Source organism: Panulirus ornatus, chromosome 3 (assembly GCF_036320965.1).
Source record: "Panulirus ornatus isolate Po-2019 chromosome 3, ASM3632096v1, whole genome shotgun sequence".
NCBI lineage: Eukaryota > Metazoa > Arthropoda > Malacostraca > Decapoda > Palinuridae > Panulirus > Panulirus ornatus.
The window spans coordinates 66,726,283-66,753,943 of NC_092226.1; the positions used below are offsets into that span (position 1 = coordinate 66,726,283).

General features: G+C 41.1%; 1 protein-coding gene across 1 annotated transcript in view; it reads right to left on the bottom strand.

The window, feature by feature from the left end:
* Positions 1-27,661, bottom strand: part of tefu (Serine/threonine-protein kinase tefu) — a 307,455-nt gene that overhangs the window by 229,051 nt on the left and 50,743 nt on the right. The window contains exons 11-13 of the mRNA XM_071688722.1: positions 23,248-23,382; positions 16,977-17,084; positions 3,129-3,237 (exon numbers count right to left, since the gene is read on the bottom strand). Coding sequence (XP_071544823.1) covers positions 3,129-3,237; positions 16,977-17,084; positions 23,248-23,382 — 352 coding nt within the window. The remainder of the gene's footprint in view (positions 1-3,128; positions 3,238-16,976; positions 17,085-23,247; positions 23,383-27,661) is intronic.

The following is a 27,661-nucleotide window of genomic DNA, read 5'->3' on the forward strand; positions in this document are numbered from 1 at the left end:
ATGTAAACAGACTCTAGTCTTTTAAATTTTCATGCTTGATCACAGTTTCCCAAGTTAGCAAGGCAGTGCCAGGAAAAGATGAAGAAAGGCCACATCTGCTGACATCCATTCTCAAGCTGTAATGTGTAATGCACCGAAACCACAACTCCCTATCCACATCCAGGCCCCACACACCTTTCCATGCTTTACCCCACACGTTTCACATGCCCTGGTTCAGTCCAATGACAGCAGGTCGACCTCGGGATACCATATCATTCCAATTCACTCTACTCCTTACACGCCTCTCATCCTCCTGTATGTTCAGGCCCCAGTTGCTCAAAATCTTTTTCACTCCATCCTTCCAACTCCTATTTGGTTTCCAGCTTCTTCTTGCTCCCTCCACCTCTGACAAGTGTAATCTTTTTGTCAATCTTTCACCACTCATTCTCTCCATATATCCAAACCATTTCAACACGCCCTCTTCTGCTCTCTCAACCACACTTTATTTCAGCACATCTCGCTTATCCTTTCAATACTTACTCACTTAAACCAACCTCACAACATATATTGTCCTCAGGCATTTCATTTCAGACACATCCACCCTCCTCTGTACAACCTTAACTATAGCCCATGCCTCACAATGATATAACATTGGTGGAACTACTATTCCCTCAAACATACCCATTTTTGCTCTCCAAGATAAGGTTCTCTCCTTTCACACATTCTTCAATGCTCCCAAAACCTTTGTCCCCTCCCCCACCCTCTGACTCACTTCCACTTCCATGGTTCCATCTGCTGCCAAGTCCACTCCAAGATATCTACAACACTTCACTTCCTCCTATTTTTCTCCATTGAAACTTACATCCCAATTAACTTGTCCCTCAACCCTACTAAACCTAATAATCTTGCTCTTATTCACATTTACTTTCAACTTTCTCCTTTCACACACTTTTCCAAACTCAAGTCACCAACTTATGCAGTTTCTCACACGAATCAGCCACTAGAGCTGTATCATCAGAGAACAACAACTGACTCACTTACCAGGCATTCTCATCCCCAACAGACTATATACTTGCCCCTCTCTCCAAAACTCTTGCATTTACCCCCCTAACCACCCCATCATAAACAAATTAAACAACCATGGGGACATCACACACCCCTGCCACAAATTGACATTCACTGGGAACCAAACACTTTTCTCTGTTCCTACTCATACATATGCCTTACATCCTTGGTAAGAACTTTTCACTGCTTCTAGCAACTTACCTCCCATACCGTATACTCTTAAAACCCTCCACAAAGCATCTCTATCAACCCTATCATATGCCTTCTCCAGATCCATAAATGCTACATACAAATCCACCTCTTTCCCTAAGTATTTCTCACATACATTCTTCAAAGCAAACACCTGATCCAAACATCCTCTACCACTTCTGAGACTACACTGCTCTTCCCCAGTCTGATGCTCTGTACATGCCTTCACCCTCTCAATCAATACCTTCCCAAATAATTTCACAAGAATACTCAACAAACTTCTGCATCTGTAGTTTGACACTCACCCTTATCCCTTTCGCCTTTGTACAATGGCAATATACATGCATTCTGCCAATCCTCAGGCACTTCATCATGGTCCATACATACAACGAATATCCTTACCAACCAATCAACAACACAGTCACCCCCTTTTTCAATAAATTCCACTGCAATACCATCCAAACCTGCTGCCTTGCCACCTTTCATCTTCTGCAAAGCTTTCACTACCTCTTCTCTCTTTCCCGAACCATTCTCCCCAACTCTCTCACTTCACACACACACACACACACCCCGGACCAAAACACCCTATATCTGCCACTCTGTCATCAAACACATTCAACAAACCTTCAAAAAAATACTCACTTCATCACTATCTGCTATTACTGCCCCCATGTCCCCTTCAACGATGTTTCCATTCATTCTCGTCTTACACACATTATTTACCGCCATCCAAAACATCTTTTTATTCTCCCTAAAATTCAATGACATTCTCTCAACCCAACTCTCATTTGCTCTCTTTTTCAACCCTTGCACCTTTCTCTTGACCTCCTGCCGCTTTCTTTTATACATCTCCCAGTCATCTGTACTACTTCCCCGCAAGTATTGTCCAAACAGCTCTCTTTTCTCTTTCACTAAAAACCTTACTTCTTCACCCCACCACTCACTACCCTTTCTAATCTGCCAACCTCCTACCTTTCTCATGCCACATGCATCTTTTGCACAAGCCATCACTGCCTCCCTAAATACATCCCATTCCTCACCCACTCCCCTCGTGTCATTTGCTCTCACCTTTTGCCATTCTACACTCAATCTCTCCTGGTACTTCCTCACACAAGTCTCCTTCCCAAGCTCACTTACTCTCACCACTCTCTTCTCCCCAACATTCTCTCTTCTTTTTTGAAAGCCTCGACAAATCTTCACCTCCACAAGATAGCGATCAGACATCTCTCCAGCTGCCCCTCAGCACATTACCACCCAAAAGTCTCTCTTTTGCATGCCTTTCAATTAACACGTAATTCAATAATGCCCCTTGACCATCTCGCCTACTCATATACGTATACTTATGTATATCTCTCTTTTTAAACTAGGTATTGCCATTCACTAGTCTTTTTTCATCACACAAATCCACAAGCTCTTCACCATTTCCATTTACAACACTGAACACCCCATGTGCACCAATTATACATTCAACTGCCACATTACTCACCTTCACACTTAAATCACCCATCACTGTAACCCTGTCCCATGCATCAAAGCTGCTAACACACTCAGCTGCTCCCAAAACACTTGCCTCTCATGATCATTCTTCTCATGACCAGGTGCATAGGCACCAATAATCACCCATCTTTATCTATCCACTTTCAGTTTTACCCAAATGAATCCTGAATCTACTACTAACCATCATACTGTGATTAAAAATAGAAGTAAAGTCTTGTCAAAGACCTTTTCTCTCGATAGAATTCCATCATTCCACTACTCCTGCAGCCTCAAAACACCAGAAGCCCCATAAAAAGGGTCCTTGGGTTTGGAGTAAAAATCAAATGGTTTTCCTTTATACTCAAAAAGTCCCTTACTTTTAAAATAATCAAAAACAAAAAATACATCTAAATATATACCTGAAGAAAGAGCTTGAAGACAGCAGAACTTGGATAAACAAGCTCTGTGTTCATCAAGGTTTGCAAAAGTTCCATGCCATATCTGCTGCATTGTTTACCACTCACCAACCTGATGAAAAACACATCTAGAAGTTAACACATACTAGCCCGAGCAAAGACACATATAGAGGTTATGTCCTAACAAATTGGAGTGATGAATATCATAATCTTATCATCTGTTTGATTTACGATTAAATATGCTATCATCTATCATGTTTCTTTCCCATACTTTTCTTAGTTTTACTCCCTTTCCCAGTTTAGCCGAAGAGTGTCAGGAACACATGAAATATTATCTCATTTACACAGATCCAGTCTCTAGCTAGTGTCAGGAATGTATGAAAAATGATCTCATTAACACAGATCCAGTCTCTCGTTGTTTGGTTTCAGACCCACTTACACAAATCCAGTCTCTCGTTGCTTGATTTCAGACCATCATATTTAACAGTAAAAGCATGGATTTGTGCAACGAAGCTACTGACAGTTTATTCCTGATGTTACCTTGTGTGTTGTTGGTGGTGACTAAAAGGGGAGGGAGCGGGTAGCTAGAAATCCTCCCCTCCCGCTCTCAAATTTTCCAAAAGAAACAGAGAATGGGGCCAAGCGAGGATATTCTCTCTAAGGCTCAATCTCTGTTCTTAACGCAACCTCGCTAACATGGAAAATAACAAATATGTAAGAAAAAAAGTATACATATATATATTCATTCATTTTATGTTTATTTTGCTTTGTCGCTGTCTCCCGCGTTAGTGAGGTAGCGCAAGGAAACAGACGAAAGAATGGCCCAACCCACCCACATACACATGTATATACATACACGTCCACACACGCAAATATACATACCTATACATCTCAATGTACACATATATATACACACACAAACATATACATATATACACATGTACATAATTCATACTTTCTGCCTTTATTTATTCCCATCACCACCTCGCCACACATGGAATAACATCCCCCTCCTCCCTCATGTGTGCAAGGTAGCGCTAGGGAAAGACAACAAAGGCCCCATTCGTTCACACTCAAGTCTCTAGCTGTCATGTAATAATGCACCGAAACCACAGCTCCCTTTCCACATCCAGGCCCCAGAGAACTTTCCATGGTTTACGCCAGATGCTTCTCATGCCCTGGTTCAATCCACTGACAGTACGTCGACCCCGGTATACCACATTGTTCCAATTCACTCTATTCCTTGCACGCCTTTCACCCTCCTGCATGTTTAGGCCCTGATCACTCAAAATCTTTTTCACTCCATCTTTCCACCTCCAATTTGGTCTCCCACTTCTCGTTCCCTCCACCTCTGATGCATATATCCTCTTGGTCAATCTTTCCTCACTCATTCTCTCCATGTGACCAAACCATTTCAAAACACCCTCATCTGCTCTCTCAACCACACTCTTTTTATTTCCAACCTCACACCACATATTGTCCTCAAACATTTCATTTCCAACACATCCACCCTGCTCTGCACAACCCTATCTATAGCCCATGCCTCACAACAATATAACACTGTTGGAACCGCTACTCTTTCAAACATACCCATTTGTGCTCTCTGAAATAACGTTTTTGCCTTCCAAACATTCTTCAACACACCCAGAACCTTTGCCCCCTCCCCCACCCTGTGACTCACTTCTGCTTCTATGGTGCCATCCACTGCCAAATCCACTCCCAAATATCTAAGACACTTCACTTCCTCCAGTTTTTCTCCATTCAAACTTACCTCCTAATTTCCTTGTCCCTCAACCCTACTAAACCTAATAACCTTGCTCTTATTCACAATTACTCTCAGCTTTCTTTCACACAGTTTACCAAACTCAGTCACCAGCTCCTGTAGTTTCTCACCTGAATCAGCCACCAGTGCTGTATCATTAGCAAACAACAACTGACTATATATGCTGAAAAAACATTAGTGATTGGGAATACCTGGTTTAAAAATAGAGATATACATAAGTACATGTATGTTAGTAGGAGAGATGGTCAAACGGCATTATTGGATTACATGTTAATTGAAAGGCATGTAGAAGAGAGACTTTTGGATGTAAATGTGCAGAGAGGGGCAGCTGGAAGGATGTCTAATCACTATCTTGTGGAGGCGAAGGACAAGATTTAAAGAGGTTTTCAAAAACAAAGAGAAAATGTTGGGGAGAAGAGAGTGGTGACAGTAAGTGGGCTGTGGAAAGGACACTTGTGTGAGGAAGTACCGAAAGAGACTGAGTGCAGAATGGCAAAAGGAGAGAGCAAATGATGTGAGAGGAGTGGGTGAGGACTGGGATGCATTTAGGGAAGCAGTGATGGCATGTGCAAAAGATGCATATGGCATGAGAAAAGTGGGAGATGGGCAGAATAGAAAAGGTAATGAGTGGTGAGATGAAGAAGGACAGCTGAAAGAGAAAAGAAGGGCATTTGAAAGATACTTACAAGAAAGAGGACTGGAAGATGTATAAAAGAAAGTGGTAGGTCAAGAGAAAGGTGCAAGGGTTGAAAAGGAGGTTAATGAGAGTTGGAGTGGGAGAGTATCATTAAACTTTAGGCAGAATAAAAAGATGTTCTAGAAGGAGGTAAATAACATGCATAAGACAAGAGAAAGAATAGGAACATCGGTGAAGGGAACATGGATGGCAGTGATAACAGGTAGTGATGAAGTGAGAAGGAGATGTAGTGAGTATTTTGAAGGTTTGTTGAATGTGTTTGATGACAAAGTGGCAGATATAGGATGATTTGGTCGGGATGGAGTGCAAAGTGAGGGGGTCAGGGAGAATGGTTCGTTTATGAGAGAAGAGGTAGTAAAAGCTTTGTGGAAGATGAAAGCTGGCAAAGTGGCAGGTTTGGATGGTACTGGGGTGGCTGTGTTGCTGATTGGTTGGTAAGGATATTCAATGCATGTATGGGCCATGGTGAAGTGCCTGAGGATTGGCAGAATGCATGTGTAATGCCAATGTACAAAGGCAAAGGGGATAAAGGTGAGTGTTCAAACTACAGAGGCACAAGTTTGTTGAGTATTCCTGGGATATTGTATGGGAGGGTATGGACTGAGAGGGTGTGGGTATGTACAGAGCATCAGACTGGGGAAGAGCAGTGGTTTCAGAGGTGATAGAGGACACATGGATCAGGTATTTGCTTTGAAGAACGTATGTGAGAAATACTTAGAAAAACAGATGGATTTGTATGTGGCATTTATGGATCTGGAGAAGGCGTAAGATAGGGTTGATAGAGATGCTTTGAGGAGGGTCTTAAGAGCATATGGTGTGGGAGAAAAGTTGATGGAAGAAGTGAAAAAAAATTTCCAAGGATGTAAGGCATGTCTACAATTAGGGAGAGAGGAGAGTGATTAGTTACCAGTGAATGTCGGTCTGCAGCACGGAAGTATGATGTCCCCATGGTTGTTCAATTTATTTATGGACAGGGTGGGTAGGAAGGTAAGTGCAAGAGGTTGGAGATGGGAAAGTATGCAGTCTGTTGGGGATGAGAGGGCATGGGAAGTGAGTCAGTTGTTGTTCGCTGATGATACAGCGACAGTGGCTGATTCATGTGAGAAATTGCAAAAGTTGGTGATTAAGTTTGGAAAAGTGTGTGAAAGGAGAAAGTTGAGAGTAAATGTGAATAAGAGCAAGGCTATTAGATTCAGCAGGGTTGAGGGACAAGTTAACTAGGATGTGAGTTCGAATGGAGAAAACTGGAGGAAGAGACGTGTTTTCGATATTTGGGAGTGGATTTAGCAGCGGATGGAACCAGGGAAGTGGAAGATAGTCACAGGGTGGGGGAGGGGGTGAAGGTTTTGGGAGCGATGAAGAATGTGTCGAAGGAGAGAACATTATCTTGGAGAGCAAAAATGGATTATGTTTGAAGGAATAGTAGCTCCAACAATGTTATGTGGTTTCGGGGCATGGGCTATAGGTAGTGTTGTGTGAAAGAGGGCGGATGTGTTGGAAATGGAATGTCTAAGGACAATATGTGGTGTGAGGTGGTTTGATCAAGTAAGTAATTAAAGGGTAAGAGAGAAGTGTGGAAATAAAAAGAATGTGGTCGAGAGATCAGAAGAGGGTGTGTTGAAATTGTTTGGACACATGGAGAGAAAGAGTGAGGAAATATCAACAAAAAGGATATATGTGTCAGAGGTGGAGAGAACAAGGAGAAGTGGGAGACTAAATTGGAAGTGGAAGGATAAAATGAAAAAGATTTTGAGCAATCAGGGCCTGAACATACAGGAGGGTGAGAGGCATGTAAGGAATAGAGTGAATTGGAACAATGCGGTATACCCGGGTTGATGTGATGTCAATGGACTGAACCAGAGCATGTGAAGCATCTGGGGTAAACCATGGAAAGGTCTGTGGGACTTGGATGTGGATAGCGACCTATGGTTTCGGAGCATTACACTTGACAGCTAGAGACTGAGTGTGAATGAACGTGGCCTTGTTTTGTATTTTCCTGGTGCTACCTCATTGAAGCAGGGGGGGAGCAATGCTATTTTCCTGTGTGGTAGGGTAGTGATGGGAATGGATGGAGGCAGCAAGTAAGAATATATATACATGTGTATATATATGTATGTGTCTATGTATGTATATGTATGTATACACTGATAAGTATATGTATGTATGTGCGTGTGTATGGGCATTTATGTATACATACAAGTATATGAGTGGTTGGGCCATTCTTTGTTTCCTTGCACTACCTCGCTGATGCAGGAAACAGCAGTTAAGTATAATACCAATAATAATAATAATAATACATTTTCTCTTTTCATACTACTCACCATTTCCACATTAGCGGAGGTAGCGTTAAGAACAGAGGACTGGGCCTTTGAGGGAATATCCTAACCTGGCCTCCTTCTCTGTTCCTTCTTTTGGAAAATTAAAAAAAAAAAAAAAAAGGAGGGGAGGATTTCCAGCCCCCCGCTCCCTTCCCTTTTAGTTGCCTTCTACGACACGCAGGGAATACATGGGAAGTATTCTTTCTCCCCTATCCCAGGGATAATCAACAATATATATATATTTCTTTCTTTCTTTCAAACTATTCGCCATTTCCCGCGTTAGCGAGGTAAGCGTCAAGAACAGAGGACTGGGCCTTTGAGGGAGTATCTTTCCATGGTTTACGCCAGATGCTTCTCATGCCCTGGTTCAATCCACTGACAGTACGTCGACCCCGGTATACCACATTGTTCCAATTCACTCTATTCCTTGCACGCCTTTCACCCTCCTGCATGTTTAGGCCCTGATCACTCAAAATCTTTTTCACTCCATCTTTCCACCTCCAATTTGGTCTCCCACTTCTCGTTCCCTCCACCTCTGATGCATATATCCTCTTGGTCAATCTTTCCTCACTCATTCTCTCCATGTGACCAAACCATTTCAAAACACCCTCATCTGCTCTCTCAACCACACTCTTTTTATTTCCAACCTCACACCACATATTGTCCTCAAACATTTCATTTCCAACACATCCACCCTGCTCTGCACAACCCTATCTATAGCCCATGCCTCACAACAATATAACACTGTTGGAACCGCTACTCTTTCAAACATACCCATTTGTGCTCTCTGAAATAACGTTTTTGCCTTCCAAACATTCTTCAACACACCCAGAACCTTTGCCCCCTCCCCCACCCTGTGACTCACTTCTGCTTCTATGGTGCCATCCACTGCCAAATCCACTCCCAAATATCTAAGACACTTCACTTCCTCCAGTTTTTCTCCATTCAAACTTACCTCCTAATTTCCTTGTCCCTCAACCCTACTAAACCTAATAACCTTGCTCTTATTCACAATTACTCTCAGCTTTCTTTCACACAGTTTACCAAACTCAGTCACCAGCTCCTGTAGTTTCTCACCTGAATCAGCCACCAGTGCTGTATCATTAGCAAACAACAACTGACTATATATGCTGAAAAAACATTAGTGATTGGGAATACCTGGTTTAAAAATAGAGATATACATAAGTACATGTATGTTAGTAGGAGAGATGGTCAAACGGCATTATTGGATTACATGTTAATTGAAAGGCATGTAGAAGAGAGACTTTTGGATGTAAATGTGCAGAGAGGGGCAGCTGGAAGGATGTCTAATCACTATCTTGTGGAGGCGAAGGACAAGATTTAAAGAGGTTTTCAAAAACAAAGAGAAAATGTTGGGGAGAAGAGAGTGGTGACAGTAAGTGGGCTGTGGAAAGGACACTTGTGTGAGGAAGTACCGAAAGAGACTGAGTGCAGAATGGCAAAAGGAGAGAGCAAATGATGTGAGAGGAGTGGGTGAGGACTGGGATGCATTTAGGGAAGCAGTGATGGCATGTGCAAAAGATGCATATGGCATGAGAAAAGTGGGAGATGGGCAGAATAGAAAAGGTAATGAGTGGTGAGATGAAGAAGGACAGCTGAAAGAGAAAAGAAGGGCATTTGAAAGATACTTACAAGAAAGAGGACTGGAAGATGTATAAAAGAAAGTGGTAGGTCAAGAGAAAGGTGCAAGGGTTGAAAAAGAGGTTAATGAGAGTTGGAGTGGGAGAGTATCATTAAACTTTAGGCAGAATAAAAAGATGTTCTAGAAGGAGGTAAATAACATGCATAAGACAAGAGAAAGAATAGGAACATCGGTGAAGGGAACATGGATGGCAGTGATAACAGGTAGTGATGAAGTGAGAAGGAGATGTAGTGAGTATTTTGAAGGTTTGTTGAATGTGTTTGATGACAAAGTGGCAGATATAGGATGATTTGGTCGGGATGGAGTGCAAAGTGAGGGGGTCAGGGAGAATGGTTCGTTTAAGAGAGAAGAGGTAGTAAAAGCTTTGTGGAAGATGAAAGCTGGCAAAGTGGCAGGTTTGGATGGTACTGGGGTGGCTGTGTTGCTGATTGGTTGGTAAGGATATTCAATGCATGTATGGGCCATGGTGAAGTGCCTGAGGATTGGCAGAATGCATGTGTAATGCCAATGTACAAAGGCAAAGGGGATAAAGGTGAGTGTTCAAACTACAGAGGCACAAGTTTGTTGAGTATTCCTGGGATATTGTATGGGAGGGTATGGACTGAGAGGGTGTGGGTATGTACAGAGCATCAGACTGGGGAAGAGCAGTGGTTTCAGAGGTGATAGAGGACACATGGATCAGGTATTTGCTTTGAAGAACGTATGTGAGAAATACTTAGAAAAACAGATGGATTTGTATGTGGCATTTATGGATCTGGAGAAGGCGTAAGATAGGGTTGATAGAGATGCTTTGAGGAGGGTCTTAAGAGCATATGGTGTGGGAGAAAAGTTGATGGAAGAAGTGAAAAAAAATTTCCAAGGATGTAAGGCATGTCTACAATTAGGGAGAGAGGAGAGTGATTAGTTACCAGTGAATGTCGGTCTGCAGCACGGAAGTATGATGTCCCCATGGTTGTTCAATTTATTTATGGACAGGGTGGGTAGGAAGGTAAGTGCAAGAGGTTGGAGATGGGAAAGTATGCAGTCTGTTGGGGATGAGAGGGCATGGGAAGTGAGTCAGTTGTTGTTCGCTGATGATACAGCGACAGTGGCTGATTCATGTGAGAAATTGCAAAAGTTGGTGATTAAGTTTGGAAAAGTGTGTGAAAGGAGAAAGTTGAGAGTAAATGTGAATAAGAGCAAGGCAATTAGATTCAGCAGGGTTGAGGGACAAGTTAACTAGGATGTGAGTTCGAATGGAGAAAACTGGAGGAAGAGACGTGTTTTCGATATTTGGGAGTGGATTTAGCAGCGGATGGAACCAGGGAAGTGGAAGATAGTCACAGGGTGGGGGAGGGGGTGAAGGTTTTGGGAGCGGTGAAGAATGTGTCGAAGGAGAGAACATTATCTTGGAGAGCAAAAATGGATTATGTTTGAAGGAATAGTAGCTCCAACAATGTTATGTGGTTTCGGGGCATGGGCTATAGGTAGTGTTGTGTGAAAGAGGGCGGATGTGTTGGAAATGGAATGTCTAAGGACAATATGTGGTGTGAGGTGGTTTGATCAAGTAAGTAATTAAAGGGTAAGAGAGAAGTGTGGAAATAAAAAGAATGTGGTCGAGAGATCAGAAGAGGGTGTGTTGAAATTGTTTGGACACATGGAGAGAAAGAGTGAGGAAATATCAACAAAAAGGATATATGTGTCAGAGGTGGAGAGAACAAGGAGAAGTGGGAGACTAAATTGGAAGTGGAAGGATAAAATGAAAAAGATTTTGAGCAATCAGGGCCTGAACATACAGGAGGGTGAGAGGCATGTAAGGAATAGAGTGAATTGGAACAATGCGGTATACCCGGGTTGATGTGATGTCAATGGACTGAACCAGAGCATGTGAAGCATCTGGGGTAAACCATGGAAAGGTCTGTGGGACTTGGATGTGGATAGCGACCTATGGTTTCGGAGCATTACACTTGACAGCTAGAGACTGAGTGTGAATGAACGTGGCCTTGTTTTGTATTTTCCTGGTGCTACCTCATTGAAGCAGGGGGGGAGCAATGCTATTTTCCTGTGTGGTAGGGTAGTGATGGGAATGGATGGAGGCAGCAAGTAAGAATATATATACATGTGTATATATATGTATGTGTCTATGTATGTATATGTATGTATACACTGATAAGTATATGTATGTATGTGCGTGTGTATGGGCATTTATGTATACATACAAGTATATGAGTGGTTGGGCCATTCTTTGTTTCCTTGCACTACCTCGCTGATGCAGGAAACAGCAGTTAAGTATAATACCAATAATAATAATAATAATACATTTTCTCTTTTCATACTACTCACCATTTCCCACATTAGCGAGGTAGCGTTAAGAACAGAGGACTGGGCCTTTGAGGGAATATCCTAACCTGGCCTCCTTCTCTGTTCCTTCTTTTGGAAAATTAAAAAAAAAAAAAAAAAAAGGAGGGGAGGATTTCCAGCCCCCCGCTCCCTTCCCTTTTAGTTGCCTTCTACGACACGCAGGGAATACATGGGAAGTATTCTTTCTCCCCTATCCCCAGGGATAATCAACAATATATATATATTTCTTTCTTTCTTTCAAACTATTCGCCATTTCCCGCGTTAGCGAGGTAAGCGTCAAGAACAGAGGACTGGGCCTTTGAGGGAGTATCCTCACCTGGTCCCCTTCTCTGTTCCTTCTTTTGGAAAATTAAAAAAAAAAAAGCGAGAGGGGAGGATTTCCAGCCCCCCGCTCCCTCCCCTTTTAGTCGCCTTCTACGACACACAGGAAATACGTGGGAAGTATTCTTTCTCCCCTATCCCCAGGGATAAATATATATATATATATATATATATATATATATATATATATTTTTTTTTTTTTTTTTTTTTTTTTTTTTTTTAATACTTTGTCGCTGTCTCCCGCGTTTGCGAGGTAGCGCAAGGAAACAGACGAAAGAAATGGCCCAACCCCCCCCATACACATGTACATACACACGTCCACACACGCAAATATTCATACCTACACAGCTTTCCATGGTTTACCCCAGACGCTTCACATGCCTTGATTCAATCCACTGACAGCACGTCAACCCCTGTATACCACATCGCTCCAATTCACTCTATTCCTTGCCCTCCTTTCACCCTCCTGCATGTTCAGGCCCCGATCACACAAAATCCTTTTCACTCCATCTTTCCACCTCCAATTTGGTCTCCCTCTTCTCCTCGTTCCCTCCACCTCCGACACATATATCCTCTTGGTCAATCTTTCCTCACTCATTCTCTCCATGTGCCCAAACCACTTCAAAACACCCTCTTCTGCTCTCTCAACCACGCTCTTTTTATTTCCACACATCTCTCTTACCCTTACGTTACTTACTCGATCAAACCACCTCACACCACACATTGTCCTCAAACATCTCATTTCCAGCACATCCATCCTCCTACGCACAACTCTATCCATAGCCCACGCCTCGCAACCATACAACATTGTTGGAACTACTATTCCTTCAAACATACCCATTTTTGCTTTCCGGGATAATGTTCTCGACTTCCACACATTTTTCAAGGCTCCCAAAATTTTCGCCCCCTCCCCCACCCTATGATCCACTTCCGCTTCCATGGTTCCATCCGCTGACAGATCCACTCCCAGATATCTAAAACACTTCACTTCCTCCAGCCTCTCACCATTCAAACTCACCTCCCAATTGACTTGACCCTCAACCCTACTGTACCTAATAACCTTGCTCTTATTGACATTTACTCTTAACTTTCTTCTTCCACACACTTTACCAAACTCCGTCACCAGCTTCTGCAGTTTCTCACATGAATCCGCCACCAGCGCTGTATCATCAGCGAACAACAACTGACTCACTTCCCAAGCTCTCTCATCCCCAACAGACTTCATACTTGCCCCTCTTTCCAAAACTCTTGCATTTACCTCCCTAACAACCCCATCCATAAACAAATTAAACAACCATGGAGACATCACACACCCCTGCCGCAAACCTACATTCACTGAGAACCAATCACTTTCCTCTCTTCCTACACGTACACATGCCTTACATCCTCGATAAAAACTTTTCACTGCTTCTAACAACTTTCCTCCCACACCATATATTCTTAATACCTTCCACAGAGCATCTCTATCAACTCTATCATATGCCTTCTCCAGATCCATAAATGCTACATACAAATCCATTTGCTTTTCTAAGTATTTCTCACATACATTCTTCAAAGCAAACACCTGATCCACACATCCTCTACCACTTCTGAAACCACACTGCTCTTCCCCAATCTGATGCTCTGTACATGCCTTCACCCTCTCAATCAATACCCTCCCATATAATTTACCAGGAATACTCAACAAACTTATACCTCTGTAATTTGAGCACTCACTCTTATCCCCTTTGCCTTTGTACAATGGCACTATGCAAGCATTCCGCCAATCCTCAGGCACCTCACCATGAGTCATACATACATTAAATAACCTTACCAACCAGTCAACAATACAGTCACCCCCTTTTTTAATAAATTCCACTGCAATACCATCCAAACCTGCTGCCTTGCCGGCTTTCATCTTCCGCAAAGCTTTTACTACCTCTTCTCTGTTTACCAAATCATTTAGGGAAAATGAAAAATATATATATATATATATATATATATATATATATATATATATATATATATATATATATATATATATATATATATATATTTTTTTTTTTCATTCATATTCGCCATTTCCCGCTTTAGCAAGGTAGTGTTAAGAACAGAGGACTGGGCCTTAGAGGGAATATCCTCACTTGGCCCCTTCTCAGTTCCTTTTGGAAAAGTCAAAACTGGAGGGGAGGATATATACATATGTACACATTCATACTTACGTGCCTTCATCCATTCCTGGCACTACCCTGCCCCACAGAAAACAGCATCGCTACCCCCTGCTTCAGGGAGGTAGTGCCAGGAGAACATACAAAAAAAGACCATCTTTGTTCACACTCAGTCTCTAGCTGTCAGGTGTAATGCACCAAAACCTACAAGTCCATGGGGAAATGAAACACGATAAGTTCCCAAGTGCACTTTCATGTAATAATCACATCATCAGGGGAGATACAAGAAAGAAATATAAGAGTCAGTTGTAACCCACTGAGATATCCTGTCCAAGTCTGAGTTTATAGAGGAGACTGTGTCAAGATGAAATGCAGATCGTGTGAGAGAAGAAGGAGCAGAGTTGAAGGATATGGATAAATGCAGTGTTGAATTGTCAGTGTATGAGTGCACTTGGTTATTTGTGGAGAAGAAATCGTTGATAAAGAAAAAGTGTAGAGTACAGGACAGAACCTTGAAGGGTACTGCTGTTGATGGAGAAATGGGGGAGGCTGATCCATCAACAACTCCATAGATAGATCAGCCAGAGAGGAAGCTAGATATGAAGGAGCAAAGTGAGGGAGGGGAGCTTAGGGATGAGACCCCAATGCCACACCCTGTCAAAAGCCTTAGATAAGCTGAGGGCAAATACACTTAACTCCCGAACATTTTTCAGGGATGATGACCAGACATTAGTAAGATAGGAAAGAATATCATGAATGGATCTCACCTCATGGAAGCCATACTGGTGATTAGAAAGAAGACTGTGATTTCCGAGGTGTTACAGAATACAGGAGTTGAAGAGGGATTCAAGGACTTTGGAAATGGTAGATGTCAAAGCAATAGGATGATAGTTTGAGGGGTCAAAACAATTACCCTTCTTAGGGATGGGGTGTATCAATGCATGCTTTCAAGGAGAAGGAAAAGTTTTGGTTTTTAAACAGAAACAGAACAGACGAGCAAGAACAGATGCAAGTTCAGAGGCACACTCTTTCAGTACAGAAGAATGGATGCTATCAGGATTATAACCCTTGTTCATGTCCAGAGAAAGAAATGCTTTTTGGACAGTTCAAAAAGAGATTATGGGAAGGGGTATAGGATTAGTAAGAGAAGCATCAGTGGGTGAAGGAATGTTACAGTCATTCTAGAGGAATTAGAGAAGTAGGAACCAAAGAGAGTTGCTTTGTCTACAGGAGAGACAGCTATAGTACCATCAGAGTGGAAAAGTGAACGGAAGGTAGAGTAACAGAAGTTGTTAGAGAAGCCCTTAGCTAAAAAGCAGAAAAAACCTATCAGTGGATGACGAGGAGAGGTCATTGCAGGGCAACACTCAGTGTCTCCTTTGTGGTAGCTGTGTCCTAGGAATGAAGGGTCCTGGGAGCTGGTGAAATGGTGTTTGTAGTGTCGGGAAGATGGGCGATGTCCAGAGCATAAGAGAGAGTTTGACTTGAATTTGCCAGGGGAGTTTGGTGTATGTGTGGTGGGTTGGAGTTTAAGACTGGGTTCAAAGTTCTCTTCTCTGGTGCTTGTCAGGTTATTTCACTGTGTACATATGTGTTTTGTCAGTGTTATACTTGTTGGGAGTGGTGGCATCTACGAACATAGGTTACTGATGTGAGACAAGTGTAAGCATTTTATTTCTAATTGGCAGTTGGTAGTTAGTCAAGAGTGAGAGGGGTCTAGTGCAGCTGCATAAAACTGAATGCCAAGCATGCTGAGGTGGGAGGGTGATCTTCATTTCATTGTGAGAGGGATAAGGTTCTTTGGTTGCTTAGCAGCCAAAGGTTGCTTTAAGTACATCATCATGTGTAATTTGTGGCTTTGTCATATTTGCATTTGAGAGAAAGGAAACCCAGTGTGGTACTGTACATGAGTGGTAAATCATTTCAGGTAAAGTAAAGGCCACCATAATGGTTAGATTGGGAAAAGTTCTGGTCAGGAACATAACATCCCTTATAAAATGGGTTTCCATGATTCAGCTTACAATGGGTTCAACTTGGAACAGGTGTCCCGGAACAGAACCCCACCATAAGTTAAAATTCTGGTGTGCCAAACTTAGGTCCTTGACACTAGGATGTAGACAGTCATAAAATGATTTGAAATGCTTTCTAAATGATGCAGCCAGATCAGAATGGGAATACTGGCATAATCTGTGGATGGCAGTCTCTGATTCTGGTATATTATACATAAATTGTAGGGACTGGATGTGTGCAAATGACGTTGCGTCTCTTTGTTTCAAAAAACCATTTTGCTGAAGTAGAGGTATCTAGGATAGAAAAAAAATTTCATGTACCTACCTTAATCATCTTGGGATTTGGGGGAAAGAATAATACCCACACATCTCCGGAGTGTTGCAGAAGGCAACTAAGTGGGGTGGGAACAAGGATACTTGAAATCCTCCCTTCATGTATTATGTATCAGCAATTTCCAAGAGAGTGGACCGAGAGAAGAGCCAAACAAAATGGATTTTCCCTGTATGGCTTGGTTATTTGTACCTACCATGACCTCACAAGGCCAAAAGAAAACAAAGATATAAACAACATACCTTAATGTCAAGTCCCATACTGGCATCCACTTGCCATGTCTTAAATCACTCTTAGTTTCATTTTGAGGATACACTCTATTGTACTGATGAGCTAGAGCTTCAAGGCACCTGAAATTTACATATATCCCTGCTATAACACTGTGATCATGAAGGTACACCAATAAGAATGTGAAATTTTAATGACATGTAATCCAAACTCCATATGTAATACATGGCTCTACACACTGCACAAACTTATAGTATGTCCTTACCCTCTATCTTTCAATCTACATCTCCAATGCCCGCTCCCTCTGGGAACTCCATCAAGGGGGAGGCTGTGACAAAAGAGCCTCTACTTATACCTGACCTTACATGCCCAACTCACATACACCATTCCACATATTCTTCCACCTTTCTTCATCCTACTTCCCAATGACACAGGTGATCTTCCTCTCACACCAACCCCTTCAATCATATTTTCATACACTTTCTTTGTAAACTCCACCCCTCCCATTCTTTCCACATTCCCAAACTACCTCAAAGTATAATGTTTCACCCACTCTACAACTCCACAATTTGATCCCTTTCCATTCCCTGCCATACCAAATCTCTCACACCCATTCATTTCTTTTTTCATTTTATCTAGTCATACCACATGCTCGTTTCATGTAGCCCATTTCCACAGCCTGGATTCTTGGAACCTCCATGGCTCATCCCATGCACATTTCTGCTGCAAAGGTCAGTGTCGGGAGGACTAAGCTGTTTATGATAATCGAGCTAAGGGATGCAGTGGATGATGTAAGGATATGTGAGGAAATGAATGACAAATTCAAAATTGTTCTCACAATGGAAGACACTACAGACCCAACACCAATGCAATGTAATGAGAAGAGGGTCATGAAAAGTACTGTAATATAAAGACAAGACAAACAGAAAACTAAGGGGTCTTGACCCATATAAGTCTCATGGTTCCAATGAAATTTCTGTGTGTGATGTGATGTGTGCTGACAAACTTGACAAACCAAAAGAAATGTGGTTCAAGCAGATGCTGGAAAATGGAAATGCACCAAGGGAATGAAAGAAAGCAAATGTCATACCCATCTCTGAGGATAGAGACGAGGAGGATGTGCTGAACAGGAAATTCATGTCATGAACCTCTAGATTTATACAAGAGTGAGCTCTGTTTGCAACAAAAGAGATGGCTGGGTGGATTGTTTATATCTAAACTGCCATTAAGTATTTGACACTGGGCCACTGATGAAGCTGGTAAAGAAGACAGATCTACAGGCAGGAATATTGGGCAGCGCTCCTCAGATGGGCTGATTATCTTTGTGGAAAGGAATGAATAAGGAGCCTTATGGTACCAATGCTCTTCTTGCAAGAAAGAATGGATTCTTATCCGAATTAATTAGTGGATGATGCCGAAGAAAAAAATTAAGAGTTGAATTACAAAACAGGACTAAAGGCCTTAAATTTCCCACAATGTTAAAGATAACGCTGGTGAACAAAATTGAACTTTTTTCTCATCAAGGATGCAATGAAACTTTTCTAGACCTATTTCTGATGCAGATTACAAAGTTTTAGTCTGATTCAGTACAACACTTTCTCATTTTCTTTTTACAAAGTTTTACAGATATTTCTCATTTTCTTTTTACAGATACATACTTTTTCACTTCAACCACAGCTATATGATGCATGGGAGAAGGTAAAATAAGATTTGTACCAGTTCAAACTTTTTATTGCAGAAATTTAATATTCCAAGGAAGAAGGTACACAAAGAAAATACTATCCAGAAGGTCAAGCTAAAAACATTGAGCAAGTAACCTCCTATAGTGCTCTTCACAAGCAAAAAGTGCTGAGCTTTGGACCTCCCATGGTGCTTTGATTCACATTCATCCCTGTATAACATCCAGCAGTAATCTGCAAGCATTCCTTCACTCCAGAAACCCTGGTATCAGTGCTCCATCACACTGATGTCCTGGCGGAAGTGATCTCTTTGTTCGCCAGACACAGGTCCAAGGGTCTTTGCAAAAACATCTAAATGTGAACGGAAGAAATGCACCTTGAGCAACATCCTACATCCCACAGCAGAATAGGATTTCAGAAGTCTTTTCAAGCCACTTTAAAAATCTGGAGATCTTATGTTTCCCAAGAAATTTTCACATATACAACCAAAAGAGTTCCAGGCCTCCAGCATCAAGTCAAGATGTGTGCTGAAATTGTGGTCTTTCAGGAGTTTCTTTATCTGCGAACCAACCAAGACGCCTTCTTTCAACTGGCTCATATGATCTTTGTTGAGGTCAGTCCAACTCTACATAAGGCCTCGAAGTTGTTCGACCATCCAAGAGGCATAGAAAAACAGCAGTATTTCATGAATCCTGACTGCATTCCTATCAGCATGCCAATCACTTTCAAGTACCCACATATTTTCCAGTCATAATTTTCCGTTATTTCATGGCATCTAGGAGTGCCTGCATGTTCTCATAACACTCTTTCATGTGCACTGAAAGTACTTAAGGAACGGAAAGTTTCTCGTTCCCATTGTGGAGCAGCACTGCTTTCAGACTTTTCCTTGACAAGTCAATGAACAAGTGCCATTGAGAGGGATCATGCTCTTGGCATAAGCAGAGGAATAATGCATCAATGTTGTTGCAAAAACAGAGAAGCCCATCCATGGAAGAATGAGAAGCAAGTCTGACTCCTTTTCTTGAAATAAGTTATGCAAGTGTCCTTCTTGAGCAGACATTTTTCTTTTAAACAAGATGCTAAAAGTTCAGCTTTATCTTTCTGCAAAGCTAAATCTCTCATGAGAAGTGGACATGATACAAGAAAACAGATTGCATTTTCAAAATCAGCATCCAAAGCTATATCAGAACACCACAATCCACTTGTGATGAAAATTAGTTACTGGACAGTGTAATGAGGAGTGACCTGATCACAACTTCTAAGGTTCTAAACCAGCTTGATGCTACAGATGCTGAACAGTTCTTTAAAGAGGCAAGGATACAATAACTCAAGGCTGAAACATGAAATCAAACAAGATACTTGATAGAAAATGTGTAAAGAAGGACTTTCATGGTATAGCAGTACTAAATAAAAGGAAAACACTATTGTGAGATTGTGAATATCAAACAGAAGTTTAAAAAGTTGCATGGTAACAGAAAGACTGCAAGAGATGGTGCTCCATGAGTATAGATCTCCTTCCCCATACAATTAACCCAGGATCCCATTTACAGAAGCTTGTTGTCTGAAACTGCATTATACACAGTAGCAGGAACAGAATTGAATACTTGGAAGTGAGGAGTTTTCTTTTTTTTTTATTGTGACCAACATGGCACAGATAGAATATGCTCCAATCAAGGCCACCTTGGGTGAAAAAAAGTAAAGAGAAAAGAGATTGATATTAATCAGGTTTTGGCAGGTCTCAACAGACTTGACTGGGGTTGGAGCAATTATGCTTTAAAAATTAAATTAGTTACAGATACTCTCCATTTTCTTAAATTACAATTATATTTACAAATACATTTGTATATAGCAATTTCATTACAACTACCATAACATAAAATCAATCATAATTACAATTATATCAAAATTTCCCAAATTTGGAAAAAATCATTTTGGTAGAAAAAAATGCGCTGTAAGGTTAGCCTTTATTTACAAACAAGTGTCACAAACTATTTTGAAAACATAGTGGCTGATTCATGTGAGAAACTGCAGAAGCTGGTGACTGAGTTTGGTAAAGTGTGTGAAAGAAGAAAGTTAAGAGTAAATGTGAATAAGAGCAAGGTTATTAGGTACAGTAGGGTTGAGGGTCAAGTCAATTGGGAGGTAAGTTTGAATGGAGAAAAACTGGAGGAAGTGAAGTGTTTTAGATATCTGGGAGTGGATCTGGCAGCGGATGGAACCATGGAAGTGGAAGTGGATCATAGGGTGGGGGAGGGGGCGAAAATTCTGGGAGCCTTGAAGAATGTGTGGAAGTCGAGAACATTATCTCGGAAAGCAAAAATGGGTATGTTTGAAGGAATAGTGGTTCCAACAATGTTGTATGGTTGCGAGGCGTGGGCTATGGATAGAGTTGTGCGCAGGAGGATGGATGTGCTGGAAATGAGATGTTTGAGGACAATGTGTGGTGTGAGGTGGTTTGATCGAGTAAGTAACGTAAGGGTAAGAGAGATGTGTGGAAATAAAAAGAGCGTGGTTGAGAGAGCAGAAGAGGGTGTTTTGAAATGGTTCGGGCACATGGAGAGAATGAGTGAGGAAAGATTGACCAAGAGAATATATGTGTCGGAGGTGGAGGGAACGAGGAGAAGAGGGAGACCAAGTTGGAGGTGGAAAGATGGAGTGAAAAAGATTTTGTGTGATCGAGGCCTGAACATGCAGGAGGGTGAAAGGAGGGCAAGGAATAGAGTGAATTGGAGCGATGTGGTATACCGGGGTTGACGTGCTGTCAGTGGATTGAATCAAGGCATGTGAAGCGTCTGGGGTAAACCATGGAAAGCTGTGTAGGTATGTATATTTGCATGTGTGGACGTGTGTATATACATGTGTATGGGGGTGGTTTGGGCCATTTCCTTCGTCTGTCTCCTTGCGCTACCTCGCAAACGCGGGAGACAGCGACAAAGCAAAATATAAATAATAATAATAAATAAAGATTTCATTTTAGTATTAGTTACAGATAGTAATTAAAAAGCCGATAGTTTTCTAAACAATTCACTATTGCACTTCATCAATGGCACTGACAGAAAAGTGACACCAAGTTGAGCTCTGGTAGCAATGAAAAAATTTCCATCAATGCTGAAAACTCACTCTGACGGAGCAATGTAGCAGTGCAACCAATCACCTCCCTTGCAAGGTTCTTCAGTGGATGCAAAGTTTGGGACACTTCCTTCCAGTATAGTACTGGATCACCTGAAAATTATAGAGTTCCTTCCTCTACATATTGCTCCAACAAAAGACTCGCTGACACTGCTTCCCTTTGATCCCTGTTGATTTTGGACTTTCACTGAACATTTTGGTGTGAAGGAGAAAAGTCTGGATCTTTTTGATTCAGGTAATCCTTCTGCTAGATCCTTATTACTTCTTTATCCATTGTTACTGAATGCTCCCTCCTGAACTACCTCCAATTCTTTAAGTATTTCCTTGACATACAACAGCACTTGGGCCTTCTGCTCATGTAATGAAAGACAGTCCAGTTTAATCCTAAGATCCAAAAAAGCTGCTACTTGAAGATCTCTCATTTCCATGTATGGATACAACCTTTTCTTCACAGAGTCCAATAGGACTTTAGCCAGTTGCTCACGGTACTGTAAATGGGTGTTATGATTATGAATTAGATACTCCAGTTAGTGTTCAAGTACCTGAATGACTGGTCCAATAGCAGATATGGTCACCTTCTTCTGCCTCTCCACATTTCCATGGCCTCATGAAAAGGTTTGAGGATAATCGCAAGCTCCTCTAGGGCAGAAATTTCCATTGGCATGATTTTCTTTCTCCTCTCTCTCTCTCTTTCTCTCTCTCTCTCTCTCTCTCTCTCTCTCTCTCTCTCTCTCTCTCTCTCTCTCTCTCTCTCTGGGACAGACCAATTGCAGGGTTTTTGAGTTCGTATAATGTTTTGTTTTTATCAGACTGATATTTTTGTTTGGGTAGGGTCAACTGGATCAATAAGCTTGGACTCAACAGTAAATAATAAAAAAGTACTGCTAGCAAGGACTGCTACCACTAACAGCAGTATTTTTCATAAATCATACCGATACCACCATTATTTTCTTGGACCAATACCACTACCACCAGTACTTTAAAAGTACTGCTTGCCCACCTTTGCATTTACCAGGTTGCCTATGCCACATTCCTCCACTTTCACAATTACAATTATATTACAATTACCTGATCATAATTACAATTAATGACTTCATTTATTTTCAATTACAATTACAATATTTCTGTAATTAATTACATTTCAACAGTCACAATTACTCCAACCTTGGACTTGACTCATAATGGAAGAAAAGTTTTGAAGATGGAAACACAAAAAGGAGGAGGAGAATTCCACAGCTTCTGTTTGATGGAAGAAGGAAGTACCAAAGCCAATCTGCAAGTGGCCAAACTCCATAATGAAACTGTGGGAAGCCTCACCAAAGTTGACTTTTCACTCATGGTGTAACATAAATCAGGCAGAGTCTAGCAACATCTCCCCATAGTGTATGAACAGGTAATCATACAATCCTGAAAGTCTTCCAAAACATGGCTTTGCTTTTTATGATCAACTTACTAACAAGAAAAGTAATGTACTTACCAAAGTATGTATTCCTGTACTGCAGGTTTTCTACACTCTGATAAAATATGTGTGAATACCTCCAACATCTGAGAACATCTAGCTTGATGAAAGAATAAGCTATGAGACTTCAGCAGCTCATGTAGTATTTGGTACCTGTTTGTGAATAAAAACATACAATCCTTAAGTCTTCAAAATCAAAAAACATAAATTTCCAATATATGACTAGTAGAAGTGCATCTTACATGGTCATGGTAAAAGGAATTTATCAGAGTGAATGCAACCTAATGGTCAGCTTCTAATATATATTGCATTCCATAAACCCTATCTTCTTTAAGTCACACACAATTCCTCCGCCTAACTTAGTGAGGGAGAATCAATAACACATGAACAATGGCCGTATGAGCACATCAGCTATTACACTTAAAACAACAAAACCATTGCCTACAATCCACAGCCAAGTCCAACAAACTATTTCATGGTTTGCCTTACTTGGCATAATCATAATAATAAATCTGTTCAATAATTGTAGGCCTAAATGTTTTTCCTGTATTAACAAGGTATATCAGAAACAAAAAAAGACAACAGCCTCATATACACACATCTACCATCCAGCTGTCATATATCTATATTTTTTCATTCCCGTTCATCATATCCCATGATAAATACGTAGCACCAAGAACAGAGGAGGAATGGTCTCATTCACTCATATGCAATCATTTAACTGTCTTGAATAATGCAACAACACCATAGCCCCTATCTGCAACTAAGCCCTGCACACCTTTCCATGGTTTCCCTAACCACTTCATATATCACTTCAAACCATTGCACTCTATCACATGCATGCCTCACATTAACCTGGATGTTCAGGCCTCAATATCCCAAAGCATATTTCACTTCTTCCTTCCACCTCATCTAGAGTTGCCCCATTCTGTTGTTCTTTCCACTTCCAATATGTATCCCTCATTAGTCATCCTTCCTATATGTTTAGACCACTTCAGATAACCCACTTAATGTCTCTGAGCCATATTCCACTTAATATGAAACATCTTTCTTATCATATCATTTCTTGTTCAATCTTCCTCACACCAAATGTTATTTTATGCGTGGTGGGGTGGTAATGGGAATGAATAAAGGCAGACAGTATGAATTATGCACATGTGTATATATGTATATGTCTGTGTGAGTATAAATATGTATATGTTGAGATGAATAGGTATGTATATTTGCGTGTGTGGACGTGTATGTATATACATGTGTATGTGGGTGGGTTGGGCCATTCTTTCATCTGTTTCCTTGCGCTACTTCGCTAACGTGTGAGACAGCGACAAAGTAGAAAAAAATATAAATAAATTAAATTTCTTCATCTGTGGATCACTTGTGCTGAAGAAAGATGTTCACAAGGAACAAACCCCTCTCAGCACAAACATCTACAACATAGCTTCAATTCTCATTTACTCCAGGCACTCCCCATTTACCAACTATCTCTCCAATTTCATCACATCCCACTTTCAAATTCATATCACCCAATACAACCACCTTTCTCTCATTCTCAAAACCATTTATACGGTCATTCAAATACCTCTGGAAAAATTTAATTTCATCCTTACCTTATACAGTCTTCATATCTGAAGTGCATATACAGATTCCCATTGTATACTTCACAATCCCAATCTTTCCTTTTGCCCACACTATTCTTGATTCATTCATCACCACTCTAACACCCTCCCATACTCTTGGTGATAACAGATTTACACATCCTTCTTTTTCTCTTCCACAAATAAATTTCACTCATTCCCATCCATACCACACCCCTTTCCATGCCCTCTCATAACTTGCATTTATTTCCATTTTCACTACATACACCCTGCCCAAGGATATGACTTTCCCCAATCCCTAACACATCCATGCTGCAACTTTAAAACCTCTCCACAATCTCTCTCTTTTTACTCTCACCAGTCATCCCATTCACATTCAGCACTATCACCCTCAATCACTCATCCCTTTTAACCCTTGGCATAACTGGTAGACTCCTGTGCCACTTCTAAACCTTTTGTGCTTCACCCTTGACAAGTAAGAGGCAGAGGGCAACTCTCGTGCAGTGTTTCCAGGGGCAGCAAGGCTCCAAAATTGTCAAAAACTAAGTGACAGTTCACCTCAGGTGTTTCTCCATATCTAAAAGTATTGCCCTGATGTAACTGGGCAATGTCTCCCCCTTTAGTTCCAACAATATGGGGTGTAATAATGAGGTCACCACAATCAGGCGGAGCAAGACTTAGCTACTCCAGTAAAACTACAGTATCCCCTCAAGGTGCTGAAACTTAAAATTTTACCAATTTCTTCAGTTGCAGCACCTCCTACCTCATTGGTTACGATGTTTGATGTGTGAAGATAACATCAGTCATTGATGGTGTAAGGTCTTCCTCATACGCTCATGGGCATGATGGTATAGGATACTTTCCTGTATACTCTAAAAATTTGTCTCTGTGACTCCCTTTCATCACGTGAATCAAAATTCTCAAAGTCTATCTCTTTATAAATGAAATACCCATTATCAGTACTTTCACATCTCTGAGGAGTGTTTTACAGCTTCATATACCATTCAGTCTCTTCCTTCATTTTCATCACTGTATATTGTTCTGTACTGCTGCAGTTTTGTTAGGTTTATATATTGTCAAAACCACAATGTACTTAACCCCTTCAGTTACTCCTAATGTTATCTCCTGTTTGAATAGGTCATCCACCACACTTCTTAAAACTTAAGGCTATATCTACTCAACAGAGCCAGTACTCCCACTCCTTTACCTTCTCTTTCCCTCTTTATATGTACCCCTTAAGACAAAACACGTGAGATCTTATCTCTTTAGTAAGGTTAGTTTCCAGGCCTCCAACAATATCAGGTGCACTTTATCTTACAAGATCCTTGAATTTTAGCTTTGTATCATTAACTATTAATCCATCAACATTTACATAAATTACTTTCAGTCTGACACTACCATCCCCTAAAATCCTGCCTTACTTGTGGTGCTGGCAGAACTGCTTTGTCCCCTCACCTTGTTTGTCATCTTTGATTTTTACCCTCTCTTCCTTTCATTCATCACATATGATGAATATCCCATTGCATTCCACATTGTCTTTAAGTTTCTTAAATTTCCAGGGACCTCCTAGCTAAATGACTCCATGTCAAATGCAATCATAACTGGTCACTCAATTACACTTATATCTTGGTTATAACCACTCCTTCTCCTTTCTTTTATCACTGAAACTGTATTTGGCAATTCTCTACCCTCCAATAGTCTTTTAATAAGCATTTATTCACTCTCTCCCCTTTCTTATTCACCTGGTGTATGATCTTTTCAAGCCAAAAGTAGTCAGCGATTCATGTCTATTGACCTCCTGCTTTATGTATCTTTTTAATTTCAGTGCAACCTGCTTTTCAGTTTGATCTTTTGATGTTGAATGGTCAATATTTTTGTTTCTGAACTTCTCTAATTCTCTCTTTTCTTTAACAGGTACTGGTCCAGTATGCTCTGTACTTTTCAAAACCTTTCAACAACTAGGTCACATACTTCCATAATTGCTTTATCTATGGTGCATATCATTCTCTTAACAGCTTGTTTCTGTATACTCGTGTTAGTATAAACCTGGGTCTTTGTTCCTCTACATCAATGTTCATGCTCTGAGTCTGCTGATCAGCTACCAAAATTTCTTCTGCATTGCCCAGCCTACTACACTCAAAGAGATTCTGTAAGCATTTTTGTCTTTTTCTCCAACTGAAATACTGCCAAAAATGCTCCTTCTTGCCCATTACTGATAATAAATTGTTTGTGTTTTAGTCCTTTCCTTTTAATTGAAGAGCCTCCGAAACCTCTAGAATAGATCTTATTCTTTTTTTTTTATTATTATATTGTCGCTGTCTCCCGCGTTTGCGAGGTAGCGCAAGGAAACAGACGAAAGAAATGGCCCAACCCCCCCCATACACATGTATATACATACGTCCACACACGCAAATATACATACCTACACAGCTTTCCATGGTTTACCCCAGACGCTTCATATGCCTTGATTCAATCCACTGACAGCACGTCAACCCCGGTATACCACATCGCTCCAATTCACTCTATTCCTTGCCCTCCTTTCACCCTCCTGCAAGTTCAGGCCCCGATCACACAAAATCTTTTTCACTCCATCTTTCCACCTCCAATTTGGTCTCCCTCTTCTCCTCGTTCCCTCCACCTCCGACACATATATCCTCTTGGTCAATCTTTCCTCACTCATTCTCTCCATGTGCCCAAACCACTTCAAAACACCCTCTTCTGCTCTCTCAACCACGCTCTTTTTATTTCCACACATCTCTCTTACCCTTACGTTACTCACTCGATCAAACCACCTCACACCACACATTGTCTTCAAACATCTCATTTCCAGCACATCC